The sequence below is a fragment of the Wyeomyia smithii genome, chromosome 2 (assembly GCF_029784165.1).
Source record: "Wyeomyia smithii strain HCP4-BCI-WySm-NY-G18 chromosome 2, ASM2978416v1, whole genome shotgun sequence".
NCBI lineage: Eukaryota > Metazoa > Arthropoda > Insecta > Diptera > Culicidae > Wyeomyia > Wyeomyia smithii.
Genome location: NC_073695.1, coordinates 167,632,213 through 167,659,812, shown reverse-complemented (window position 1 = coordinate 167,659,812; position 27,600 = coordinate 167,632,213). Strand labels below are relative to the sequence as shown.

Sequence of the window (27,600 nt, the reverse complement as noted above, 5' to 3'; positions counted from 1 at the left end):
CATAGACCATTTCACGAGACGTTTGTGAACTTGATTCATGAACAAAATTTTGACAGAAAGTTTGGAACCGCTGACATAATGCACGTGAAAGCATCATCAACATCAGCAGGATCCGTGACACCTGTCAGTTCGTGAAATGGTCTATTGTTTAGGATGCACTAAGAGCAATCCAAACCTGTATAATTGGGTTGTTTAGCTAATTCAAATCGTGATTTAAAAAGCGAAGGATAATGATAGAATTTTTTTTAAATCACGTTTTACTTAGAAAATTCAGATCTTTCAGATGATAGAAAAAACTGATATAGCTGAACAACCCAATTCATAAAAAAATCGGTACATCCGCAGCACAAACTCAAACAAACAAATATGGCGAGCGCGACACCATGCTGAACAGAATGCAGCACGGCATATACACGAACATTTAATTCAACTTTTGCAATATTTGAGTTAACGAGTTGAAAAATAGGTTGAGGTAGCAAATGTGAAATAATGTTGGCTAATATCCAAAATGGTAAATTCAATATCCAATGCAATGCAAAATTTCAGCTCAATCGGAATTCAGGAGTATTTGGTCTAAATTTCACTTTCTCGACTTCTGAAGAAAAGCACAGTTTGTAATATTTTTTTTTTTTTGAGCCAAATGTCTTATGCCTTTTTCACACTATAGCAGATATCACGTGATATCGCGTATCTTGAACATACATACATCTAGTTTTCACGAAAAGTTTGGAGTATGGGATTTGAAATCAAGATGAGCAATATTACATCATGTGAACGGGTTATTAGAAATGTATAAAACGTCGAGGTCGGGTGTTATCCGAAAAATCGAAATTTTGCTAACTGTTCGTGAGGGCTAAACATTGAACACTACTTCTAAATAAAACTGTCAAAGTCCATTAACCGGTTCTTAGAAAAGAGCGAAAGAACGAACGGCTCACGAAAAAGAACCACGGTTCTTTGGGCGCAGCAGAACTGTTTGGTTTGCGCGAACCCGAAGTTTACCGAGACAACACGAACTGTCAACGCTCGTGAATCATTGTGAACCATGAGTCAGTTCAGAGCCGCTCTTGCAAAAGAGCCGTTTCACCCACCCCTAATCCTTGATATATTTCACAACGCATGCGTATTAGCCAAATTTCATACGGGTTTGTCTATTGATGTCGCGTTTACAAATGCAAAAAAATGGTTACTGCGTTAAAAATACTGGAGGGACTTAAGTTGGCTGCGGATTGTTCTTTTTCAACTCGACGACAAGGTTATCCAGCTTCACTGACCTACAGAAAACGTCAAAATGGGCAGCGTGCCATTACCGTTCGTGGAAAGCTGGATATTCTGGAACCTTGTGGGGGTGGTGACATACTCATGAAAAAAGTTGTCATGGACGTAGACAATTGTTTGAACCAACACAAACATTTGAAATGCGTTTTTCTCGGTTTCATGTCTACTGAACTTTAGTCCATTTTTCAACTATGGTCATCCCGGTAAAAAATTGACACATTTTTCAGATCAGTGTCCGAGTTCCGAGCACACACTTCTTCGGAGAGAAGAAAAAAAATTTGTATACTATCAATAAAGAAATTTTCTTCTCTTCAAAAAAAAAGTGTTCTCGGAATTCGGCCGCAGATTACGTTAGCAACAATAAATGCAATCACTATTCTCTTCAATCCGTTTTGCACACATTTATTTTTCAGGCGAAAAAAAACGATCTTGCCATCCAAAGGATCGATTCAGTAGAAGATCGCGCACAAAGAAATCGATTCAAAAAATCGATGAATCGACCCGAAAAGATCGATTTTGCAAAAATCGGATCGATCTTGCCCATTGCTATTTTTAATACATTTTTGTGTAAAAGCCAGAGCATTTAATAATGTGCGTTTTGAGAGGACACATCGGTTGATGTAAGCTTGAACTTTTGCGTGTATGCCATATCATGTTGCTTTTAATTTGGCAGAGTTCGTGCGAGCAGAGGATAGAAAGAAAAATATGTGCGAAATCCTTATTTACTTCCTCTTTACAGAATTTTTAAAGTTGAATAAAGATATAATTTTTACTTTAAAAAATATTTTTTAAAAAGACAAAAACAATGGGAGCTTGAGCTGATAAAAAATCTAGTTGAAACTGGCAAAATATACAAAAGCGGGATGATTTTGTTATTCAACTGTTCAACTGGATTACTCAAAAAAAAAAAAACTGAAAGAATCTGGTTTAAATTGGAACATTGGCATCTCTGGTAACATTTTTTTAAAATTTTGTATGGAGCTGTAAATTTTAGTAAAGCTTTATATGAATTGCATTATTAACTACTGATTGAATGTTCCCGGCAATGTATACAGTATTAAAGAGTTAGATTTAAAAGCATGTACCAAACCTCTTGGTCCACATGTTTTAATTCTCGTCATTCAATTCTCTCAAACATCAATATTTTATCTTACTGGTACGTTACTCGTTATAATCATACTTCCCTAAAAAGAGGACAGGAGAGAAAAAATCAGTGATACGAACTTTTGCATTTATAAGTATGGTTTTTCAAACGATGTTTTTAGTATTATTCCTAAACATTGGCGCAGTAAAGGTAAAATTCAAATGTTCTGCGTTCCAGACTCAACACAAATAAGCTATACATTAGCGTGGGACAAAAAATTAAAGTCAGCTCCAAGGTCCAGTTTTCATACGATTATTATGGAAAAATCCACTTTTCTAAACGTATTCTCTAGAAATGTCCAGTTTGCTCTTATGAATATATCTATACCTACACGGCATTAGCAGGGAAAACTTTTTTGAGGACTGTAAGGCGCTACGATGCTTGTAGAAACCATGCTTGAATCAATAATTTTTAATAGTTTTTGTCGGCTCGGATTTAGTTCTCACGGCGCGGATTTTCAAACCTCGCGGCGCGGATTTTGCGGATTCAAAACCAAGATTTCTGTAACAAACCTGCCACTGCCACGTCGCGATTCCCCGGGAAAATCGACTTGACCATCTTATTCTTATCTTATACCAGTGGACGGGACTGCCGCTTCCTGACATGTATGTCCATGATCTCCAGATACTACTTCACTGTTTTACCGCATGCACCAACCTCCCGGCCAAGTGCACGGCAGCGATTTAGCCATTTTTTCCTCGGTTTTCCTCTTCAGCATCCTTTGAAGCTTCTTGTCGCTCAGGGTCGTTTTTGACGCGGCGGGGTACTGTTCTTTGAACGCGCACACTTCTGAACGGAGTAGCTTCACTTTTTTCGCCATCACAGTTAGAGTTTGACTGATAGAGTTGTCAATTTTTTTTTCTAACTCATGGTTACTATGATTGATGATGCATGAGTAGTAGCATATCTGTTCAACTGAAGAACCAAAAATGAGACAAAATCTCTTTATTTTAGGTATCGACATCTAGCAATGGAGAGGACGCATTTTACACTCGAAATTTCATTACGCTTATATTCCATTCATTCAATAACAGGACTGTATGAGCTCTCGCCGCTTTTCGCCGAGAGAATCCTTTGTTCTCCCCGGTACTGGTATAGCGAGAGTGCCTTTTCATGATAATCGTACAGTACCACCCGCATACGTGCAACGGTTTTTATGTAGATATATTTTTAATGAATTGCATTGTTGCCCAAGTTGAAAACTGAATATCTTTACTAACGACAATCATTTTTCTACATTGTACTTAATGTCGTAATCAGTTCTGTGTATAGCGCGTCTGATATGCATTACTTGCAATGTTAGGTATAAAAATTCGGTTTCCAAGTCCAACGAAGATGTTCAAGTAAATCAACTAACAGGTTAAAATAGTTTCAACAGTCGCGAGATGTACAATCCAAGAAAATTTGTTAAATAATGTTAAAATGGCTGAAAGATTTTTAGTTTAACCCTCTAGTGCCCAAGGCCGCCATTTGGCGGGCTTCAGTCGAAGTTCCGAAAAGCTTCAATAAACACTTAAAAAGTGTTTATAATGGTTTATAGTGATTTTACCGAAGTCCGTTTAGAAATTAATTTGGGCATTAGAGGGTTAATTTGTTCTATTAACGTTCATTGTGAATTGTTACTGAATTTCCGCTTTAAAGATCTCTTGAATGCGGTCCTGTCTTAGCTTGATTTTGATATATTCAACTATTCAAGATCACCTTTTTGCCTGGTCATTGAAGCAAAGAATAATTTTTTGGTGCATGTTCAAACTATTGGAGCGAACTGTTCGAACGATGCACTGTAATATCAATGTAGGATGGAACAGCAAAAAATGAATGCGAAAGCTTGGGCACCGATTTTCTGTAGAGTTTTGTTTGAAGTTGCATATCTGTTCTGTGATAGTAGGCAAACCCATGGAAAATCGGCTATTGTTGTCCATTTTTTACCGCAAACGTTAGAACTAATATGAGCAGTTTTGACTTGACTTGAATTATATTTTATTTCGATTTTGTTTACAAAGGTATAATTTTTGACAGGATAATTGCTCAGCCCTGATGGCTCATCATCTTTGTTCATAGTAGTGCTTATAGATTGATTATTGAATTATCTTAGAGATTAATTATACATCTTTGCCTTAAGGGCATGGTAAGTTTACAAAATAAAATAAAATTGGATAACCTACCTAACTAATACTAACTTAACACTAAATTGGCAAAGTTAGAATTCCCTCGTAAATCGACTTCTAGCAAACTTCCCTGAACCTAGACAGTATCGCCTGTTTGCGCACCGAAAGTGTATCTAGATCGGTTGGTGAATCTCAGAATTTCGCGTTCTTGGAGGACTGTTAAGGATCATCCGAAGAATCTTGTTTTGGATAACCTGTAACAATTCATGGTGACATTTGGCACAACTTCCCCAGATTGGCAAACCGTATTCTATCACTGGCAGGATTATCATTTTATGGACAGCAAGCTTCTTCTTAAGTGATAATTTGGATTTTTTGTTTATTAGTGGATATTAGTATGTAATTAGGAAGTTGCATAGTGGTCCCCGTGGCTCTGTGGTTAGCGATGTCGGTCGGCTAGCTCTCCAACACGGTTGTGATATCGGGTTCGATTCCCGATCGAGTCGAGGATCTTTTCGAGCTGGAAATTTTCTCGACTCAGCACTGGGGCACGGTGTATCGTTGTACTTATCCTACACATGCAAAATGTGCCAAAAACAATATCGATAACGAATTCTCTCAACTAATCTAGTTGATCGAGACCGCTCTTAGCCCCAAGGCTAAGCGTGCGATATTGAGAGTTATTGAGAGAGGAAGTTGCATTTGTTTGATGTTTTGTCTACATGTGATCTGAATATAAGCTTGCTGTCCAGAACCAGACCGAGGTACACCACCTCTCTGGTCCAGCATATGGGAGTATTGTTAATTTGAACCCTGACGTTATCAGGCGGAACGAGTCGGGGTGAGTTCGAGTGGGGAAACAGAATTGCCTGAGTTTTAGCCGCATTGATGCAAATATTCCAGTTCTTGAAGCAGTCGGATAGAACATCCAGACCCGCAGATTTCTTGTCAGCGAACAAATCACTCGCCCTTTGTACATGATGGCAGTGTCATCTGCGAACATAGAACACCACCACCCGGAAGGGAAGGAACGTCTGGCGTGAAAATGTTAAAAAGGATAGGACCTAGAAGGCTACCCTGTGGGACTCCAGCGTCAACATTGAATGTATCAGACTGAGAATTGTTCAGGCAGATCCTGAATGATCTACCCGACAGATAGTTTTTGATGATCTTCACGAGGAAGATGGGAAAGTTGTAACGATGCAGCTTATAAACAAGGCCATCGTGCCAGACGTTGTCGAACGCTTTTTCAACGTCTAACAACGCCATGGCGGTTGTTTTGGAAACGGATTTGTTCCGTCTTATAATGGTCGTTACTTGAGTGAGTTGGTGCACTGTGGAGAGCCCCTTCCTGAAGACATATTGTTCTCTAAGAAACATATTGTTTTGGTCAGCGAACTTTATAAACGTCTCAGAATTAGTCTTTCAAATAATTTCGAAACGGACGATAGGATGCTAATGGGCCGGTAGCTTTTAGCGTCAGTGGGATCATTCCCAGATTTGTGGAGAGGGATAACTTTAACAAGCTTCCAACGGGATGGGAAGTAGCTCAGTGCCAAACACTTGTTAAAGATCTTTGCGAGGTGATGGAAGAAGTCAATGCTTAAATTTTTCAACTCGAGATTGACCACACCATCGACACCCGCGGCCTTCATATTTTTACAAGATTTAATGGTTGCCTGGTTGCTGGTCTCGTGGTACGATGCTGGCCTAACAAGTCAGTCGTCGTAGATTCGAGTCTCGGCTCGGGAGAGACTGTTAGTATCAGTAGGATTGTAGCGCTAGCCCCGCAATTGTCCTGTACACTTAACAGTTGGCTGCGAAGTCTGTGTATAATAAACAGGAGTTCGAGTTCCGAATCGGAATGTAGCACCCAATGCTTAGCTTAGGCTTAATGGTTACCATTACCTCATCTGCAGAAATTTTTGATTCATCAGGGACGTCTAGAGTTGTGACAGAGATTCTTTACATGCGACCACATCAGGTTCAAAGGGACTCACCAGGGAACGACTAAGGTTATGCGAATTTTCGAAATGCTGACCAAGTGCATTAGCTTACTCAGTTGGTGTTATTAACTGAACTTGGCCTGCGTGTTGATCAAGATGGGAGAGAGGAGAAATAGGCCTGGGCTTGTTTTTCAATGATTTGGTAAGTTTCCAGACGAGGTTTGCACAATCTGGGAGGGAGCGAATGTGATTCTCAAAGCTTTTGTTTCTGAGATCCACCACCCGGGTCTTGATAATTTTATTGAGATGGTTGCAATGAGTTTTTGAATGGGGCAGACCAGTACGTTGGTAATAGCGCCTAGTTGTGTTACGGAGTCTTATATAGGATTTAGTTAGGCTGTCTAGATTCAGGAACTCACCAGGTCGGAGACAGGAAAAAATCAGTCTCGGACTGTGGATAGTGCCTCGTCAATGGATTGCAAGCACTGTTCGATGTCGTCTGTTGTCTCTGGCTCGATGTTGTAGCGGATGTTGGTCGCGACACACTGATGAAACCGGGTCCAGTCGGCACGATTATAGTTGCGACGACGATATCTAAACCGGTTGGCGGAGAATCGCACTTCGACCACCACTGGATAGTAGTCGGAGCTCAGTTCTTGGTAGGCGATTGAATTCGAGATGTTTGCCATGTTGGTGATGAAGAAGTCGATGGTCGAGTGTATACCAGAACGGCTTAACCGGGTGGGAGAGTCTGTAATGTACGATGTGCGAAGCTGCTTGCAGGTCGTTGTAAACGATTTTACCATTTGGATTACTCCGCCTATTGCCCCAGGTTTGATGTTTGGCATTTAGGTCTCCAGCTAAAATGAAGTTTCGCCGATGTCGAGTCAGTTTCGCAAGATCGTTTTGTAGATTACTGGGAGAATCATTCCTAGAACTGACTTGCGATGGACAGTAGGCTGCCATGACAATGATAGGGTCGACAGGAGTAGAAACCTCGACACCAACTGCTTCGATTATTTTTAGTTTGAAACTGGGCAGTAGCTTGAAGCAGATGTTCCTCCTCAATTTGATGGCTACGCCTCCACCTGTCGTGAGGGCTCGATCGAGCCGAACAACTCGGAAATCGGGAAGATAAATGTTGACGTCGGGTTTAAGATGCGTCTCGGTAATATTGGCAATGTCGATATTCCGCTCGTTGAGGAAAGCGGCGAATTCGATGATTTTGCGTTTGAGCGAGCAAGCGTTTCAATTAGCGATGTTAATGTATTCACGGTCCATACTTGGTGAGAATCGAAATCGCTATGTTCTACGTAGGTTTTGCAAGTACGAAGGGCTAAGTACGCTTCGTCCAAAAGATGCACGAATTCTTCTGTAGAAAGCAGGGAGTCTGCGTTGGTTTCATCGGTGTCTGTTCGTGTGAACTTCATTCCAGTAGCAGGGGTTGAGAGCCTCGGAAGTCCCGGTGGAGGCGAGGAACGGTTCAAAGCCGTGACATCAGCAAACAAGGTTGTTAGGCGATTATTCATTGGCAGAGGTGTAACACTGGGATCTGACGTCGCGAAGTAATAGCGGGAAAATTTTGTTCGTTGTTCATGGGGACCTTTCTGCGACTGGGTTGGTTGTTGGTCGAGGCTCTTCTGCGGACCTCTATTAATTCCGCCCGCTTTGGGTAGGTTCGACTGGTAGTCTTATGTTCAGCTCCACAATAGGACACATGAAAAAATGTCCAATAGCAAGAGATGGCGCTTTTTCAGTGGTAGTAAAATCAAAATTTCTCCGAGTATTTTGCTCATTGACCTAGAATACAGCTATCAAATGTCTTCTATACATTTTATTCTAACTTTCTGGTACTTACTTTCACTAAACGCAATCTATTTTTATCAAAACACATGTTTTTCCTATATAACTCCATTGCGTCTTACTACCATTCGTCCATGAGCCCGTGGTATTGATTTTGACAACGGCTCAAAATTAGGGCGAGAGACGTGTGGTTAAAAGCGGATGCGCACAATACTCATTAAGGTGGTTCAAGGTTGCAAAAAGCAAGTTATCTCTTAGAAATCTTCATACAAATTTAAAATGCAATACGATAAGCGGAGTCACCAGTAATTGACTTCCGATAAGTTTAGGATTTTTGAGGGCTCAAATGGAAGCAATAAAATTTTGTTCTGGCTCTTTGCTATCAAGTTTTAACATTTCCATCTGACGATGAACCGCTTACTGCCGGTACCCGCATAACTGTCCCATACTGATTTTGGTAACTTTTGAGTTATCATCGGGAATCGACTTAATTGTTATCATATTTTCTGGAAAAAAATTGAAATTGATACTTTTGTATGGAAAAACATAGAAAAAATACCGAGTTGTTTTTGTCTCATATTGAAAGTACCCGCATTACAGTCCCACTGCATAGTGGTACAAACTGCAAACATATAATTTTGCTCCAGATTAGTGTATATCGGATTATTTTAGGCATATATAAGTATGTCATTTAATTAACTAGACTAATGTTGTTTTTCTGTAGTACAAGCTACGTTGCCAATGATACAACCGGTTGCTGGTTGAATTTATATGTGATGGGACAAAATATGCGAGTACTTTTGAAATGTACCCGCATATTTTGTCCCATTTTGTCTTTTTTCCAAGTTATATAACGTAAAACCAATTCCATCCATGGTTTATTGTTCTCAACGATAAACTTGTGCTGCCATGAAACTGTTATGGTCATTGGTTCTGGATGTAATTGCTGGAAATCCGAAAATTCACAGATAATATTAAATCGCCGTTTTCTCAACATGTTGTTTTTCATTATGGGACAGTTATCCGAGTACCGGCAGTTTAATACTCTTAGCCAAGCAACGACATCTAGTTCTGATGTGAATGAAAAATCGATAGTTTCAGCATTTTTTTAATAGATGGAAATACACAAACAGTTGCGCTCACTGGTGTGATTTATTAGCAAAAATTAGCGGCGGTGTCCCATTCGCACACACTGGGTCGGCGGTTTCCATTAGTTGGCAGGCGTCGGGTGCGTGCGTTTGGCCGCATTTGATTCAGCGGTAGGCGATATGGCAATTTTTAGTCCCGTGTCCAAACATTAGGTAGTTCGAGCATTGAGTGACGTCACCCAGATAGCTTTAAAATGCATGAAACCAAGGGGCTCTTGTGGCTGTCAAACTCCATACATTTTTCATCTACCACTCATTGATTCCGGAACCAGCGATTCTGGTACCCACCTTTTGGTTGGTAAAACAACTGAAATAGAGTAAATGTCCCATAATTGTCAGTAGACTTATTCTCGAATAAATATCCTTATAGATGAAAACAACAAAACCTCAACGTTTGTTTTCGGTACAACGTGCGCTTCCAATGAATAAGATGGTTTTCGTAAGCATTTGAAATGAAATATTGACACCGTGATGAATTAATGATTGGTAGGCGAAATAATGAATTAATGATTGGTAGGATGAATTAATGATTGGGAGGCAAAAAAATTTCTCCGAGTATTTTGCTCATTGACCTAGAATACAGCTATCAAATGTCTTCTATACATTTTATTCTAACTTTCTGGTACTTACTTTCACTAAACGCAATCTATTTTTATCAAAACACATGTTTTTCCTATATAACTCCATTGCGTCTTACTACCATTCGTCCATGAGCCCGTGGTATTGATTTTGACAACGGCTCAAAATTAGAGCGAGAGACGTGTGGTTAAAAGCGGATGCGCACAATACTCATTAAGGTGGTTCAGGGTTGCAAAAAGCAAGTTATCTCTTAGAAATCTTCATACAAATTTAAAATGCAATACGATAAGCGGAGTCACCAGTAATTGACTTCCGATAAGTTTAGGATTTTTGAGGGCTCAAATGGAAGCAATAAAATTTTGTTCTGGCTCTTTGCTATCAAGTTTTAACATTTCCATCTGACGATGAACCGCTTACTGCCGGTACCCGCATAACTGTCCCATACTGATTTTGGTAACTTTTGAGTTATCATCGGGAATCGACTTAATTGTTATCATATTTTCTGGAAAAAAATTGAAATTGATACTTTTGTTTGGAAAAACATAGAAAAAATACCAAGTTGTTTTTGTCCCATATTGAAAGTACCCGCATTACAGTCCCACTGCATAGTGGTACAAACTGCAAACATATAATTTTGCTCCAGATTAGTGTATATCGGATTATTTTAGGCATATAGAAGTATGTCACTTAATTAACTAGACTAATGTTGTTTTTCTGTAGTACAAGCTACGTTGCCAATGATACAACCGGTTGCTGGTTGAATTTATATGTGATGGGACAAAATATGCGAGTACTTTTGAAATGTACCCGCATATTTTGTCCCATTTTGTCTTTTTTCCAAGTTATATAACGTAAAACCAATTCCATCCATGGTTTTTTGTTCTCAACGATAAACTTGTGCTGCCATGAAACTGTTATGGTCATTGGTTCTGGATGTAATTGCTGGAAATCCGAAAATTCACAGATAATATTAAATCGCCGTTTTCTCAACATGTTGTTTTTCATTATGGGACAGTTATCCGAGTACCGGCAGTTTAATACTCTTAGCCATGCAACGACATCTAGTTCTGATGTGAATGAAAAATCGATAGTTTCAGCATTTTTTTAATAGATGGAAATACACAAACAGTTGCGCTCACTGGTGTGATTTATTAGCAAAAATTAGCGGCGGTGTCCCATTCGCACACACTGGGTCGGCGGTTTCCATTAGTTGGCAGGCGTCGGGTGCGTGCGTTTGGCCGCATTTGATTCAGCGGTAGGCGATATGGCAATTTTTAGTCCCGTGTCCAAACATTAGGTAGTTCGAGCATTGAGTGACGTCACCCAGATAGCTTTAAAATGCATGAAACCAAGGGGCTCTTGTAGCTGTCAAACTCCATACATTTTTCATCTACCACTCATTGATTCCGGAACCAGCGATTCTGGTACCCACCTTTTGGTTGGTAAAACAACTGAAATAGAGTAAATGTCCCATAATTGTCAGTAGACTTATTCTCGAATAAATATCCTTATAGATGAAAACAACAAAACCTCAACGTTTGTTTTCGGTACAACGTGCGCTTTCAATGAATAAGATGGTTTTCGTAAGCATTTGAAATGAAATATTGACACCGTGATGAATTATTGATTGGTAGGCGAAATTTTGACGTTTATAGTCCCCTGCATGAAACGTCGAGATCTGGTATTATCTGAAGAAAAATTCACGATTTTGGTGATTTTTCGAATTTCTCAAGGTCAAAATTCATTCGCTTTGCGCCACCCCGTATTAAGTCCGATCGAGCAAAAATTTTGCACAGGGTGTTTTTTCGGCTAGGTGACATTTCGAATAGGTTTTTTTTTTTATAAATCTACTGGTTATTTTTTATTCCATATAAGTGATTGGCACCGAGCACTCAGTGGTGCCGTTCTCGGTAATAAATTACTAGCAATAATCAGAGGGAGAGATATGCGAAGAGAATGTTGTGAGCCAAACGAACATGTCAAAATCCGAGCCAAACGAACAAGAAAGGAAGGACATTGAGAGATATCGCAATCAGGTACAATAAAGTATATTTTTATTTTCACACGTTTTTCCGTGTTCCATTACTAAACAATGAATTGAGAATGCTTTAAAGTTGCTTCATCAGTGATTTTTACCTGGTGGTTCATTAATTTACTTCTGATCTTCCTGATTTACTACCAGGTTGTGAGAAATCTCTGTTTTGTGACGATACAAGCATTTCCGCAAAAGGAAAAAGCCTTCGTGTTATATGCAGTCGGCTACAAAAAAGTTTAGATATTTTCTTCATACTAGCAGAAATGGAAGATTTCCCCTAATGCTTCTAAAACACAGTTAATTATTTTTCCTCATAAGCCAAGAGTTTCATTTCTCAAACCCACCCATAACCACGTTATTAAGATGAACGGTGTGGTCTTAAATTGGTCTGATCAAGGGCTAATTTATGATAAGCATCTTACTTTCAAGGAGCACATTGAAAATATCCAGTCAAAGTGCAATAAGTATATCAAATCTTTATATCCTCCTATCAACAGAAATTTTAGACTTTGTCTCAAGAATAAATTGTTAATTTACAAACAAATTTTTAGGCCAGCAATGTTATATGTAGTTCCCATCTAGACAACTTGTGCAACCAGGAAGAAGACACTTCAAAGGATTCAGAATAAACTTTTGAAAATGATTTTGAAGCGTCCTCTCTGGTTTAGCACGAACGAGCTACATAGGCTCACTAATGTTTTCTACATAGAATAATGTTTTCTACATAGAAAATATGTCAAGCCAAATTATCAACAAATTCCGACAAAAATCGTTGCAATCCTCAATAGCAACGATTAGCTCACTTTATAGTCAGTAAGATAGTTTCAAGTAAATTTTTAGTTTTGTTTTATTCCTTTGTTTTCCTTGACAAGTAGGTTTAATAATTTTCCTAAAATTACATTAACTTAACTGCGAAAGCTAATAACATTCAATAATATAAAAAAGCGTACAAATATATATATATATATATATATATATATATATATATATATATATATATATATATATATATATATATATATATATATATATATATATATATATATATATATATATATATATATATATATATATATATATATATATATATATATATATATATAATAGTGTTGAAATGTCACCATTTGTGGCAGAACACACAATATTAATTCTGAATAGATATTAGTACATGAGGGCAATTCTCGCTGAAACCAGGCCACTAGTGACACGAGGTCTTTGAAAATTGATTTTTTTATTTCAGTTCGATTAAACGCAGTGAAAAATTAATAACTGCACATAAATTTGTTCCATTTGGTGGACCCCTTGTTCGCCAAGGGGTGAAAAAATTTTTAGAAAAGTGAAAATCGAATATTTTTATCGAGCTATATTTCAAATATTTGTCCCAAAACCCACTACAAACAGCATTTCATTATACAGAAAACATCTAGAGCTTTCATGTGAAGTATTCAAAAGTTTGACCGCCATCTTGGATTCGCCGCCATTTTGAATTTTATCATTAAAACGCGTTTTTGAACAGGTTGGCAACCACCGATTTTATTTCTGAGACAACCATTGGAAAGCTGAGAAAAAATCCTACAAGATACATCTAAAAAATCAGGTGTGTCGCGAAAGAAACATGGCCGTCGAGCCAACTTTCCATACCGAGTTTTAACATTTCCAACGCGCGCCGCGCGATCGATATAGCAGCAAGCGCTGCTTGCCACGCAGCGCACACTGAACGCACATCGTTTAGTATGCGCGAAGTACATGTTTTGAATAGGTCTTTATAAACAACTTATTTGGATAGGGTAGAACTGCCATAGATGGACTACTTTCTTTAGTGGACAAGATACTTCGCCAGACAAATGGTGACCATTCACCCATTTGTAATTTACTACTTGACAAATAGGAGGTTAGAGCATAAAAGTTTAATCATAATAACACCTGTTCTCGACCACAACTATGTGCTTGTTCACTGTTGCTTTAATTAACTGTTTAGTTACATGAAGAGAAATCTGCCACACGTATCAAAAACGCATATTTTCTCTGACGGCGCTGAAAGTCAATACAAAAATAAGTATAATTTTACAAACATTACGTTTATGAAAGATGATTTCCAAATGGACGCGGAGTGGAATTTTCACGCAAGCTCGCACGGGAAATGCCCATGTGTCGGAGTTGGTGGAACCATCCAGCGATCTGCCTGTAAATATAGCTTATCTCCAAACAGAGACAGGCTGATTACAGATGCGGTATCGTTCTACGAATGGGCTGTGGAGAACCAAAGCAAAACAATGGCATTCGCTTACGTCGAGCAAGCGGATTACGAAGCGGCTCAAACTAAACTTCAACATCGGATGGAAAATGTCAAAACTATCAAAGGAACGCAGAATTATCACTATATTTTACCTCAAGAACAATATAATTTGTTTGCTAAACAATATTCCAATAGTTCTGAGAGTGAAGTCAAAAACCTCAAATGCAAAGCTTAAGACGTTGATAAATGTAGATTTTTAGATGTATCTTGTGGGATTTTTTCTCAGCTTCCCAATGGTTGTCTCAGAAATAAAATCGGTGGTTGCCAACCTGTTCAAAAACGCGTTTTAATGATAAAACTCAAAATGGCGGCGAATCCAAGATGGCGGTCAAACTTTTGAATACTTCACATGAAAGCCCTAGATGTTTTTTGTATAATGAAATGCTGTTTGTAGTGGGTTTTGGGACAAATATTTGAAATATAGCTCGATAAAAATATTCGATTTTCACTTTTCTAAAAATTTTTTCACCCCTTGGCGAACAAGGGGTCCACCAAATGGAACAAATTTATGTGCAGTTATTAATTTTTCACTGCGTTTAATCGAACTAAAATAAAAAAATCAATTTTCAAAGACCTCGTGTCACTAGTGGCCTGGTTTCAGCGAGAATTGCCCATGAATAAATCATTACAAACATTCCTCCCCTATTAAAAAAAAAAACTGGTGGTTCACAAACCTTTTGTATGGTCAACAAAATAATGATCACAGGGACACCGCCGCTAATTTTTGCTAATAAATCACACCAGTGAGCACAACTGTTTGTGTATTGCCATCTATTAAAAAATTGCTGAAACTATCGATTTTTCCATTCATACCAGAACTAGATGTCGTTGCTTGGCTAAGAGTATTAAAGCGGTTCATCGTCAGATGGAAATGTTAAAATTTGATAGCAAAGAACCAGAACAAAATTTCATTGCTTCCATTTGAGCCCTCAAAAGTCCTAAACTTATCGGAAATCAATTACTGGTGACTCCGCTTATCGTATTGCATTTTAAATTTGTATGAAGATTTCCAAGAGATAACTTGCTTTTTGCAACCTTGAACCACCTTAATAAGTATTGTGCGCATCCGCTTTCAACCACACTGCTCTCGCCCTAATTTTGATCTATTGTCAAAATCAACACAACGGGCTCATGGACGAATGGTAGTAAGACGCAATGGAGTTATATAGGAAAACCATGTGTTTTGATAAAAATAGATTGCGTTTAGTGAAAGTGTGTAACAGAAAGATAGAATAAAATGTATAGAAGACATTTGATAGCTGTATTCTCGGTCAATGACCAAAATACTCGAAGAAATTTCGATTTCACTACCACTGAAAAAGCGCCATGTATTGCCATCCTCAGGACTTGCACCGTCAAAATCAGTTGTACGAGTCATTAGAAAAAGTTAGTGCGCTTTGAGAAGAGATCCGGCACCTCTGGCTTGTGAAACCTATTTGCCAAATTGGCGGTTTTTATCAGCGATGCCAGATTGGAAAACATGTCTTCAAATGGAAGACATTTACCCTGCGGTGAAGACATCTTCGTGAAGATGTGAAGAAAAATAGAAGACATTCGAAAATATGTAAGACATTAGAAAATATGTGATATGACCCGCATTTTGCAGAGGTGATGACCTTTAGTTTTTGGTCGGTTTTAACGGGCCGCCTCGGGTTGGAAGACATTTTTTATTGGAACGTGAAGACATTTGGAAAAATGACTTGGCATCCCTGGTTTTTATCATCGCTTATCTCTCTCTCTCTCTGAGTATCTCTATAAATTACCGAGACCCCAATGAGCATAAAAGAGCGGTGAGGAGGAGAGTGAATTTTTCTAGTATTAGTAAATGCTTCAAATGTAAACAACTAGACGAACTCAATGGGAAACCCAAATAACTACGTCACTTTTTGGCATCAACTATGGGCGGAGGGAGGCGAGCAGAGGGACGCGTGCAAGTGTTAGTAAGTTCCTCCTCACCTCTCTTTTATACTCATTGTGGGAAACCCAAATAGCTACGTCACTATTTGGCATCAACTATGGGCGGAGGGGGGCGAGCAGAGGGACGCGTGCAAGTGTTAGTAAGTTTCCTCCTCACCTCTCTTTTATACTCATTGCCGCGACCCGGCAATAAGTGTGTATAGGGCTAATGAATGTACATAATTGGATAATGTATTGTGATTTCAGAGAAAAATTAGAATTTTGCGCTCTAACTGACAACCGAAAATGACAATCTCAGACAGCACCGATAAAAATGCGACTCATGAACTTGCACTGTAAATAAAAATCACGTCGAAGTAAAGTGATTTGCTATTGAATTCGCACTACTTGCCTAACATTTCAGAGTTGAATGAAAATCTTTCGAAATATATTAATGCAAAGAACGATGAAATCAACAGCAAATCACTTTATTTTCTGTTGTTGAACATAACTTTGTTGATATGCTTATGTTTGAGACACGGAATGTCGGTCAGTTGGATAATTATATAAATTTGCAATAAATTCAAGAGACTTCTTTTTATTTTAGATTTTTAATTTTATTTTATTTTAGATTTTTAATTTAATAACAAAATGATCCTAGAGATGTTCCCTGTTACTGTATCGATGCAATTGATTTCAGGATCTGTAAACGAGTCGTTTTATTGTTATTTTAACTTAAAACATTCAATAAAACTTACGCTCAAATAAATTTCCGATCTCTGGATAAATGAGCTGCTTGCATCGTTCGCCATTGTCACTATATTTGTTTCGCTTTATGGTTTTGACGTTTGTCAATTGGAATTGCAGCTGTTATTCAATTGATTTAAACAGTAGTGATAATACAAAAGATATTCATTATAATACGATGGTGTTTTCCATTGACCAGTTTTCAACGCAAAATCATTTCATTGGAAAGTGTTAATCATCGAGAAATCAACACTAAATCACTTCAACTTGCAGTGTGATGTGACGAATTGAGTAAAGTGCAAAAACACTTGAAGTAATCGTGACATTTTTTTATAGTGTGTTTGTCAAAGTGTATGCACTCCTAATTTACTTCCATTGAAATTGAATAGCATTGAAGCCCCCTTGATTCCTCGCCCTCGACTATGCAGCAGAGCCGCATTGATATGGTTTGCAATCAGAATGTTTTACGAATAAACTAGTAATGATCCATTATTTGATGTTGCTTCAACAGTATGCAATATAACATAGTTTTCATTGACTGGTGAATGACCGCCGGTTAAAACCTCAACAAAAAAATGTGTCGATGTCGATATATGGGAAAAAGACCTCTGAATTTCGTTCAGAAATTTAGAGGTACGGCTCAAGAGTTTCGTCGCAGACAGACGTCCAAGCTGAGTTCCAAACTTGTGTAAAGTTTTTTGTTGTAGCAATCCGTAACCAGATAGCGCTACCAGTACCGCCAGCTTCGTGCACCAGCGAAAAAAAATGTATTGTAGCGATAAGGTCACCAGGCGGCGCTAGTGTACGAGTGATTTATAACGCAATTTACTTTGAAAATTTACACGGAAATTTTGATCAATGTTGTTCTTGCTTGTACGTCTGTCTGTGGTTTCGTCTTCTAGAAAAAAGTCACTATTCTAAATTTCAGCACAATCGGACTTCGGGAAGTCGTGCGGGTAAAATTATACTTTTTTACCAATAAATAAATGTTCGATAAAAAAATTTGTGATGCCAAATTCCTTAGAGATGCAATAAACGTTAAAATCAATTTTTTTTTTTTTTTGTAAGATTTGGACCACTGCGACCATTATTTTGATCTTTTGTGGTAGAAAAAAAATTTATATATTTTTCAGCTGAGAACTCTCTCAGCTTTAATTTATTTTTACCATTGAGGACATATTTCGAAAAACCAAAGCTTCTGAGCCCTACCGCTGAACGAAATTCGAAGGCCTAGTTTCTCCAAAACTTCTGTTGGTTGAAGCTTGAGAATTCCTATGCTTCTGAAAGTCTTTTTTTTTTTTGAAAATTTGTTGCCTGAGATAACATAAATGTTTTCCAGTACCGCAAAAGTCTACAGCGCATCGTTTCTATGTCTGTCTCCTGCATCTTCAAAATTGAGCTTTATAAACATAGTTGTCCCACGACTTTTATTTTATATATCATGGCATTGTTGTGATAAATACATCAAATCACCAAAAGCATGCGAACTTTAACAAACCCGTACCCGATGTTGTCGTATCATATTCACTAACCGATCTAAAAATAGGCGAAATGGTGCCCATCGCTGATGGCAATAAATCGTACATGCCTTTGATGATGAATATGATATTCTTTGCTCGATCAAGACAAACGAAAACCTAAGAAACAAATAAATAGACTCTAATTCACTAATGAGGTGTAGAGAATAAAACTTATTCGGATATTTTTGTATTTCAATTACGAACATTTCATTATCCCCAGTTGAACGTGTATCGAGTGCTATTCCTTACAGCACTTTATTACCAGTGTTTGAGATGTCTGTCAGTTGCGGGTGTTGCTTCTTCTTTTTCTTAAAAATACCCTGCATTCTAATTTTTTTGTGAAAGGACAATATACCAGAAAATTATGTTTTCTTTTATTTTCAGCAACATCATCAATGTCAATGTATTTAATATACATATTTATTTTCGCAGGTCTGGGGCTTAACTGTTCATACATTGCTTTATAGCTTTATGGGAGACCACGCGCGAAGTAGTTTCTTCAAGCACATTGGTCAAGGAGTGACACAGCTGCAGATCGACCAATGTGGTCGTCTTTTCTCTTGCGGTGCCGACGGCTCTATGAAAGTTCGACAGCTTCCAGATAGAGAATCGATCATTCATTCGTTATACTAGGAACATGGCCGTATTATGACAAACAATGAATTACTACTTGGAAGTAGACGTTGACGACGAAAATGCTATCCCGATAAACATGTTATATATAGAATAATAGGATATTCTGTGGATAAAATTGAGCAAGCTAAAATGCAAAATAACCTGACATTAAGTGTTATCACAAATTGTAATATGATGAAAAACAATCTTATAAGCGGAATATCTATAGGTTTTATCTTTGGCAAAAGTAAATTACATTTGAAACATAAACATTTACACATAAATAAAACAAAAACATCTTTCAATGTGAACCCAACATCAATTCTAACGCTACAACCCTAAAAGTTAAAAAAACAACGGAATCAGATAAATCACATACCACTGACAATACCCAAATTATAACACTATCTTATTAAATTTAATGAAAATACCAAAACAAAGTAGACATAATATATAAATAAGCCATTTAAAAACAAATGTGATGGAACAGTTTCGCCAGATAGAAACAATGTTTGTTTAATAACGGAACGAATAGAGAACGATGACATTCTCTTATCAGTTGACCCTTTCAAATTGAATCAAATATTGATATTATCTTTTCTTGGATGCGGATTGGGTTTTCATTGTTAACTGTGTATATACGTTAACGTTTTCTATTGCTAAACTTATATTAAGGGGGGACCCTACTCTAGAAGGTCGAAAAATCATGAATTTTCATATTTTTTTTTGGCTGTCTAGAATAAAGTGAAGTGTTTGGCTATTGATTAAGGTATATTTGAAGATGTAATTTCCATGTCGTGAATGTAAATATAGTGAGTATTACACTGTTGGCAGCTGGGAACGTTGATGCTCTTTCTAAATCAGTACCTAACTGGTGGTAAGTTTTTCTCAGCTTCTAGTAGACCGATCGGGCTGAAATTTTTTTTCAGTATATAGAAACATTATCTATCTTGTTACGTAGCCGTTTTTGAAAATTCCAAAAATTGCCAAAAGGCGGCCATTTTAGTAAAAAAATTGTTTTTTTTTTCATGAAAAATCACTATTTAAAAAATCATAAAACATTGAAAAACTCAGATATCAAGAAACGGCTACGTAACAAGTTAGATAATCCATTTTTACATGTGTAAAAAAAAAATTCAGCAAAATCGGTTCAGTAGATGCTGAGAAAAATTTACCGCCAGTTAAAAAACATGGTTTCGAGAGAAACGCTGCTTACAGCGTAATCCTCACTATATTTGTATCCAGAACGTGCAAAATATATCTTCAAATATACCTTAATCAATATCCGAACACATCACTCTACTCTAAGCATTCGAAAAAAAAATATACGAAAATTTATTATTTTTCGACTTTCCAGAGTAGGGTCCCCCCTTAAACATATTGATTCGATTATACGTTTGCTTATTGAGCTTTGCTTATTTTTTTGTTTCCGTACATCATTGAAATAAATATTGATTATATAAATTAAAATGTGAGTGCACGCCATTTTCGCGAGATTTGTTGTTATAGTGTTGTTGATCATGAAAATAGATAAAATAATTAAATATTAAAACAAACTAACGCACCCAAAAATTTAAATCAATCTAACACTTGTATGTAACAAGTGTACAACACTTGTATGTAACAAGTGTACATACACTACGTAAACTTCAGTAAATGATGGATAAAGAAGATGTATAGAATCCACCTATTTACAATAACTATTAGTTATCGATGACCATATAGAGAATTAGTATAATATGGTGAATATAACGTGCATCACATATAACCATGCAAACGACAAATGCAAATTATGAAATCTAGCGGAAATTTTATTTATTTATAAATAAATGTTAATCGTTGATTGAAGATTTATTACTAAGTGAAAACTTTCCTGAAATTATGTATTTCAAAAACAGCTACCTTGGGAAAAAATTGCATGGGAAAGGCCGTGGAGCGCTGAATAGGCATCTTTAGTGGGGGTCAATTTTTAGAACAATTTTGTACTAGAGACGATCGGATTCGGATTTGAATTTTGATGTTGGTCTTTGTTTTTTATACTGTGGTACATTCAGTAGAAGTGGCAACGAAACCGGCCAAATGTTACGCTAGATTTTAAATGGTGATTACTGTATGACCACACGGTGGATTTGAATAATCAATATGTCGTTTGATAGATAAAACGATGGACAATTTTGTGACATGTCAGTTTTCATTATTACTTCATTGCTCCGCAACGAACAGTGATGAAAAGTTTCAAGGATGAACCCTACGAGAACGTGTTTGTATGCGTATGCCATTTTTTGGAGTGTTGTTATTCTGTTAAACAGTTTTACGACTTTATTAAGTTCATAATTTTTAGCAAATCCCTATTTATGTTTACTTTTTCCGTATTTTTGTTTTCTCCCTGATGATTGTTTCATTTTCTTTTTTTGGAAAGAACCCTGGCCATCTTCATACAGCAAATGATTATTTTCGTTCGATCTTTTCTCACCACTAAAAAATATCATATTTACAGTATCTACTATGCGGTCTTTATATCGTACTTCCTACCTTTTTATGGATACAATTGTAGATTGACTTTTATTGAGAACATTTTTCCACTCATCGTCTGTACCTTTGATTGTATATTGGTTCATGTTTTCCTTTTTCAATCTAGCGAGCTCTTTCTTTTGTTTTTTCTGCAGCTGTTTTACATCATCAGCCAATTCTTCGTTTATTGATTTATCGAGCATCACTAAATCATTACCCGTATTCAATTCGCTCTCTTTCACCATCGTACTTTCTATGTTATGCTCAATTATTGAATTGACATATTTAGTAAGTTTTTTCAGACAATCATAAAATTTTGCAAGCACTTGATTGGTCGGCATGTTGAATTCTTCGGCTAATTTTTCAAAGTTTTTATGCTGCAAACCTATCCCTAAAAGAATAGCTTTCTGTAGGGAATCTATTTTGGCACTCGCCATTTTTGCTTGAAAATAAAGTGAAGCCAAATCCGTGGTCAAATCCATGATTAGTTTGTATTCTACCTGATTACGGGAATACATCTCAAGTCGTTGAATGTCGTGCGGTAAAAGATACTCATCTATAGTTTTTTGTGTTAGTTCTAAAACAATATTCACTTTAATGAGGAAGCAAAACAGAAAGAAAAACTTACCTTGTTCACTGATCGTGATAGCTTTGTTGTCCAACAAAGACAGTGACAAACCAGTACTAAATTTGTTGAACGATTTACCTAATAATTTTATAATTCGCCGTCGAAAATCCTTGAAATACTGATTTAACCAGTCATTGGTTTCCAATTTCTCTAGGTTTTTACTGATAGGCGTAATCATTATACAGGAATGTTCGCCCGTTAAATCGTTTTCTTTTTGACTTAAATAAACTGGTACGTACTTTTGGCTCTTCCAGAACTTTAGCAAATCGCTTGTAAGACCAAAAGATGTACCTAGATAATCTAAATGTTCAGGTTGACGTTCACAAAGACGTTTTAGCAACGTTGGAACATTTTGTCTCGGTTCTATTACTTCCTTGAGCAAACCTATTTCGTCGTCATCTATACCTTGAATGCCATTGGGTTGCTCTTCTTGATCGCCGGAAATTGAAGAACAATTTCCTTCATAATATTTTCTCAATAATTGAAGAGCACGCTTACCGTAGCCCATCTAGAAAATGTAAGTTATTTTCTGTTGAGTAATTTACGGATTATAGTAAACATTAACGGTGGCAACTAGTTTTGAAAAGATACATACGCGTTGATAATTGGGATGCGTTGCGATCCGCACAATCCTCGCTCCACTCAGCTTAGGAAAATGACTATCGCCATACTGCTCTGCGATGTTCCATGGTATAAGATCTCCTGCACTTTTCATCCCACGTGCCAAAGAATTTTGTACAGATTGGAAAGATATTTGTCCTTCTAGGCATACTTGTATTACAACTAGTATTTCTGGTAGTTCATCTGTTTTAGTAATAGGACCAAGCAAACAAAACAGATGATGAGCTGGAGCATCGCTCATCATTTGTAAATCATTGGGACTATTTTTGTAGTGTGAAGAAACGCAGACAGATACAATACGTTGTAAAAACGCTTCTGCCGCGCGATGGTAGGAGAACAGGGCATCTCGGTCAATGTAGTATAGCTCGCATGCTTCTGGTGTTGGGCACCCTGAAGTAAGGTTAGAAACCACTGTAGCATCCAGACAAAGCAGAGAAGTTAGCCAAGACTCTACCGGATCATTTGTGCGATATCGAATGGATTCATCTAGCTTAATCTGTAATACACAATATTATGATATACATATTTTCGTTTGCCTCGTTTCAATACATGCTATATCGGCAGTAGAAACATAATCGAAAAGCTTTGAGTGCTTATCATGCTCTTCTGTATTCTAATATTATGAAAGCTTCAGATTGTTAGGACGCGTGTGAGCTAACTGGTTTTGTTGTTGAGTAAAACTAGGTGAAGTTATGATAAAAAATAATATCTAGATATAGGCCCCTATTACAGAAACGAGGCGAACGATGAGTTACTCGTCTGATCAACTTTGGTATTGCAGATAGCGAGTCGGCTAGATTCTGGACGAGTAGCTCGTCTGTCACCAGCCAAATTTCACTCGCGTTCCCTAATATAACATTTTTCTCGCCTCGTCAGTGACTGCGCCTTCCTTAGTAAAACATTTTACTCGCCTCGTCTTCTGTAATAGGGGCCATATTTTGTCTTTAGACAAATTGCTTATAATAATTTACCGGAGGGGGAGCCTTGCTATCCTTCTGCAATTGTGATATTAATTTCAAGCTTAGAGAACGTCCCGTTCCCTCATAACCGTTAATAGTGGAAGCCATAAGTACAAGATATGGACCAAGCATAGCCTTTACCAGCGGTAACGGAATAGCAGCAGCCTCATCTATAATCAATAAATCAGCAGCATTCAACAAATGTACATCCGACGGAGAGATGTATTGAATTGTTTGACGATTATTGCGAGTCAAATTAATTCTAATTATAGCTTTATTGAAATCAGGATTCGTTGATCGAATAATCGTATAATCTGTGTGCTCCTGATATTCAAGAGCATCAAATCCTATCATAATAAATTCGAACAGGGTCACCAAATTTTCCGGAGATGGTGAAGTCACATATATGTTCACATACCCAAAAGCTACTGCTGCAGAAATAGCCAGCCCCATAGCAGCTGATTTTCCTCGACCGCGTCCAGCGGTTAGAGATGTTGGCGGTTTCAGTTGTTTTTCTGCTAAAGCATCAATAAACTGTGCTACTGCCTTTGCTTGGTCATACGTTTTGCACAAGTTTACGAGTGGACCGGCTGGGGGTGTATCAGATAAGCTATGCTTTAATTCTTCCAATAACTCGTCATTTGTACTGTTTTTCATAGATCCAATCTCCACAGGTTTGACCTCTGCCGTTCGCGACGATAAAGGCAACACAGTTAAATCGTCGTTGACCAACAAACACCGTGAACAATCGGCTAACGATAATATTAGCCTTTCATTAAATCTGCAGGTTACATTTTGATGAGCTTCAGTACGGTATCTTTTATGTACATCCATACTCATTGTGTATAACTGCTTCAAAGAAGATATAGTTTTTAACAACAGAATAATCAGTCCACCTCCTTCCACAGTTTCAATTGTTCTTGCAAGCAAATTTGGCGTTAAAGCTTCAAAGTCCTGCAGAACACAAACACCATAAGTTTTACCAAGAATGGTATGAGTATCTTTATAGTAACGCCCGTGGATAGTGGTAGATACTCTGAACAGGTCGAAAAGGTCGGACTGGTTGATATCGATTTTACCAGCCTGAATTTTTTTCGCTCGTTTTTTCCCATGACTAGAATAACGAAATATTAATTTCCTCGAATTGAATATATTAGACAAGTTACTTCGAAATTGCCTCATCTTTATTTTTATAGCACCATAGTACCGTGGGTCGCGTTTTGACGGAGGTCTTAGCAAGCATGTCATATAAAATCGGTACCTGATCGCGTCCTTTATCGCCCACAATGACGAACATCGTACGATGACCAAGTTTAACGCCATTCTCTATCATTACCCGAATCCGATTGTCTATCTTTTTCTTTACCATATTGATTGAAAGAAAAATCTGTTAATGAAAGATTGATTAAATTCACGTGTTCCAAACAATGCTCGATTCATTTACCTATTTGATTTCGTCAATGCGATGTAGCTATAACAGAACTTACTCTACTCGAATAAACACGTGTAGTTGGAAACACCAATACAACTGCAAATGTTGTCAAAAGTAAAAAAGTGATATGAAATGAAAAGAAAACCACCAATTTGAAACTGCCCAATAAAAAGTCCCACCTACTTTTCCTTCTATTAGGTCGGTTCTCGTAGGCACAATTGCCCGATTTTGATTCCGACGAATCAACTGATTGTTGCAACAACGCTTATGGGAGTTTAACAGGGGGCTTAACCGATTCATCAGTATATGAAATCGGTCGATGTGAACCAACTAAATCGGTTGATCAGTAAACGGATTTCGTTAAACCTGTATACGAAACCAGACGTAATAGCACAAACACACTCAATCAGATAATAAATGTTCGGTAATTATTATTACAATTTCGATCGGTAAGTTTGAGAAAATACAGAGTAGTTTGTAAAATTGATATAACTTTACAAATTTTCTGTATTCAGCAGATGATTTTACTAAATACTGCTATATTTTCTACTGAACTGTTCGGTAAATTAAACGTTTACCGAATGTTGGTAAAAAACTACTAGACCAACTATAGAGCTGTCAATTTTTTTCTATTCGTTGTTCTCGTTCTGGTTGTCAAGTCACATTCTCGGTTCCGTTTGAACATTGAAGTTTCTACGAAAAAATGGAGGACTTTCTCCAACAACTTCAGCTAAAAGATGATCGCATAGTACAAATATTTCGTAAGTATATAATAACAAAATTTGTAAATATTTTAGGTATCAAACCATCACATAATTTGCCTTTACTTCCGAGCATCTGTTGCATGCTATGTAAATAGTTTACACCGCCTTGTTAATGGACACACGCGGAGGATCTTCGGCTTTGAAACTATGAGCATGAAGGTTAATTGATTTTCACCCTGACAAATTCGGTGCGGCGAGCGTCGATTTTTGATATTTTGTTAATTTCAAATAGGTAAAATTTTTAATAATATTTGAATAAAAATATTTTTTTATCAAAACAGTGTTACATCATATTTCTGGTTTACTTAAATAATTAAAAGTGAACAAACAACAAATATCACAGATTTTTCGGTATTGTCTTACACAACTTACATATTTGGTCGGTGGTTTTGGCAACCAATTGTATTTGCCGTTTTCACAACTTAGGTCGGTAATAATGACAGAAAGCAACAAAAATTTGATTACTGATCGATCGGTAGTGGTTTATATTACCGAACGTTTTACCGAGCGCTCAGCTGTTGAAAAGTCGGTGAAAAAAAGACGAACTCGGTGAATTAATATAAGTGTGAATAGACGTACCACTGCATACAAAATTCTAAGAAAATTGTGGTTCCGATCAACTTGTGCGACACCTACTGGACGTATTCCGAAAAAGATAAACTTTCAGCTTTTCTGCTGATTTTGGCAACACGGTGCTCGAATACTGTCAACTGAGTTCAAAGGAAAAGGCACATCAGCGCCATCACCCCTGCGGCGGGAATATTCCGCATAACTGAAACTCATTCGAAAGGACCGTTTTTTTGATCCACGGAAATAAATCTCATGGTACGTCTGTTTGTCTGTGGTAATAGGTAGATTAATTTGGCGAGAATATTGGTTGAACCACAGATAAAAGACATCCAAGCTAATTTTGCTTCATGTGTAAAAAGACGCAACGGTTTTTTAGCATGTCGCAATACGCAGTATGGTGGCGCTAAGAACACTTAATGGTCAATGATACGATAAAATCGATACACTGAAATAATCTCACCTATTCATATTATATGGGAGTGTTATAAATTTACACTATTAGAACTTCCATTCAAAACGATGGGATCGAAAATGTGTCATGCATTCTTCATAGGATCGTCTGATAGATTCACATTACTACCAAGCTTTTGAAATAGATAAGAAAATCCTTTGAAAACTAAAGAACAAATAATCCATTAGACTCATTGGAAATACCATAATTTATATCTTGGCATATAATAACAATTTTATAGGAAAATCTCATGCATTTCGTGTTAATATCCTATAGAAATAACTTCACTAAAGGGACTGTATCTTTCATATGATATGTACATGAAAACAAATCGAAGTGTTTTTTTTATGAAGGATATAAGAATTTATTATGAAAATAATATTTATTTTAAGAAATCGGTACTTGATTGTTGACCGTTAAACGGCAATCCTATAAATTGAAGCAAAAATGAATTACGTCGGTCAGTGGCAGTCACAACTTTCGAGAGATTTCACTACCGACTTCCTGACAAATGATTAATGAAAAAGAAATTACCGGTTCAACGTTGGC

General features: G+C 37.2%; 2 protein-coding genes across 4 annotated transcripts in view; one reads left to right on the top strand and one right to left on the bottom strand.

Annotated features, from left to right (window-relative positions):
- LOC129724417 (dmX-like protein 2) overlaps window positions 1–20,958 on the top strand; it is a 129,164-nt gene extending 108,206 nt beyond the window's left edge. For all 3 annotated transcript variants that reach the window (XM_055679299.1, XM_055679298.1, XM_055679297.1), the window contains one exon: window positions 18,933–20,958. In XM_055679299.1, the coding sequence (XP_055535274.1) occupies window positions 18,933–19,133 (201 nt within the window). In that variant the 3' untranslated portion in view covers window positions 19,134–20,958. The remainder of the gene's footprint in view (window positions 1–18,932) is intronic.
- A 447-nt stretch (window positions 20,959–21,405) lies between these two features.
- On the bottom strand, window positions 21,406–25,415 carry LOC129724418 (RNA cytidine acetyltransferase). The gene is made up of 7 exons (XM_055679300.1): window positions 25,279–25,415; window positions 25,001–25,221; window positions 23,847–24,948; window positions 22,850–23,371; window positions 22,255–22,762; window positions 21,648–22,203; window positions 21,406–21,590 (listed from the first exon to the last, which is right to left on the bottom strand). The coding sequence occupies exons 2-7, from the start codon at window positions 25,201–25,203 to the stop codon at window positions 21,464–21,466; spliced, it is 3,018 nt and encodes a 1,005-aa protein (XP_055535275.1). The 5' UTR covers window positions 25,204–25,221; window positions 25,279–25,415; the 3' UTR covers window positions 21,406–21,463.
- Window positions 25,416–27,600: the final 2,185 nt, after the last annotated feature.

Bases quoted from the DNA above. Each gene is read 5' to 3' on its own strand.
- LOC129724418 (XM_055679300.1), bottom strand. From the start codon at position 25,203: ATGGTAAAGAAAAAGATAGACAATCGGATTCGGGTAATGATAGAGAAT. The intron at 22,763-22,849 runs GTATGTATCTTT...TACATTTTCTAG, and splicing joins CGCATCCCAATTATCAACGC to ATGGGCTACGGTAAGCGTGC. The intron at 21,591-21,647 runs GTAGGAAGTACG...GATATTTTTTAG, and splicing joins ACAATTGTATCCATAAAAAG to TGGTGAGAAAAGATCGAACG.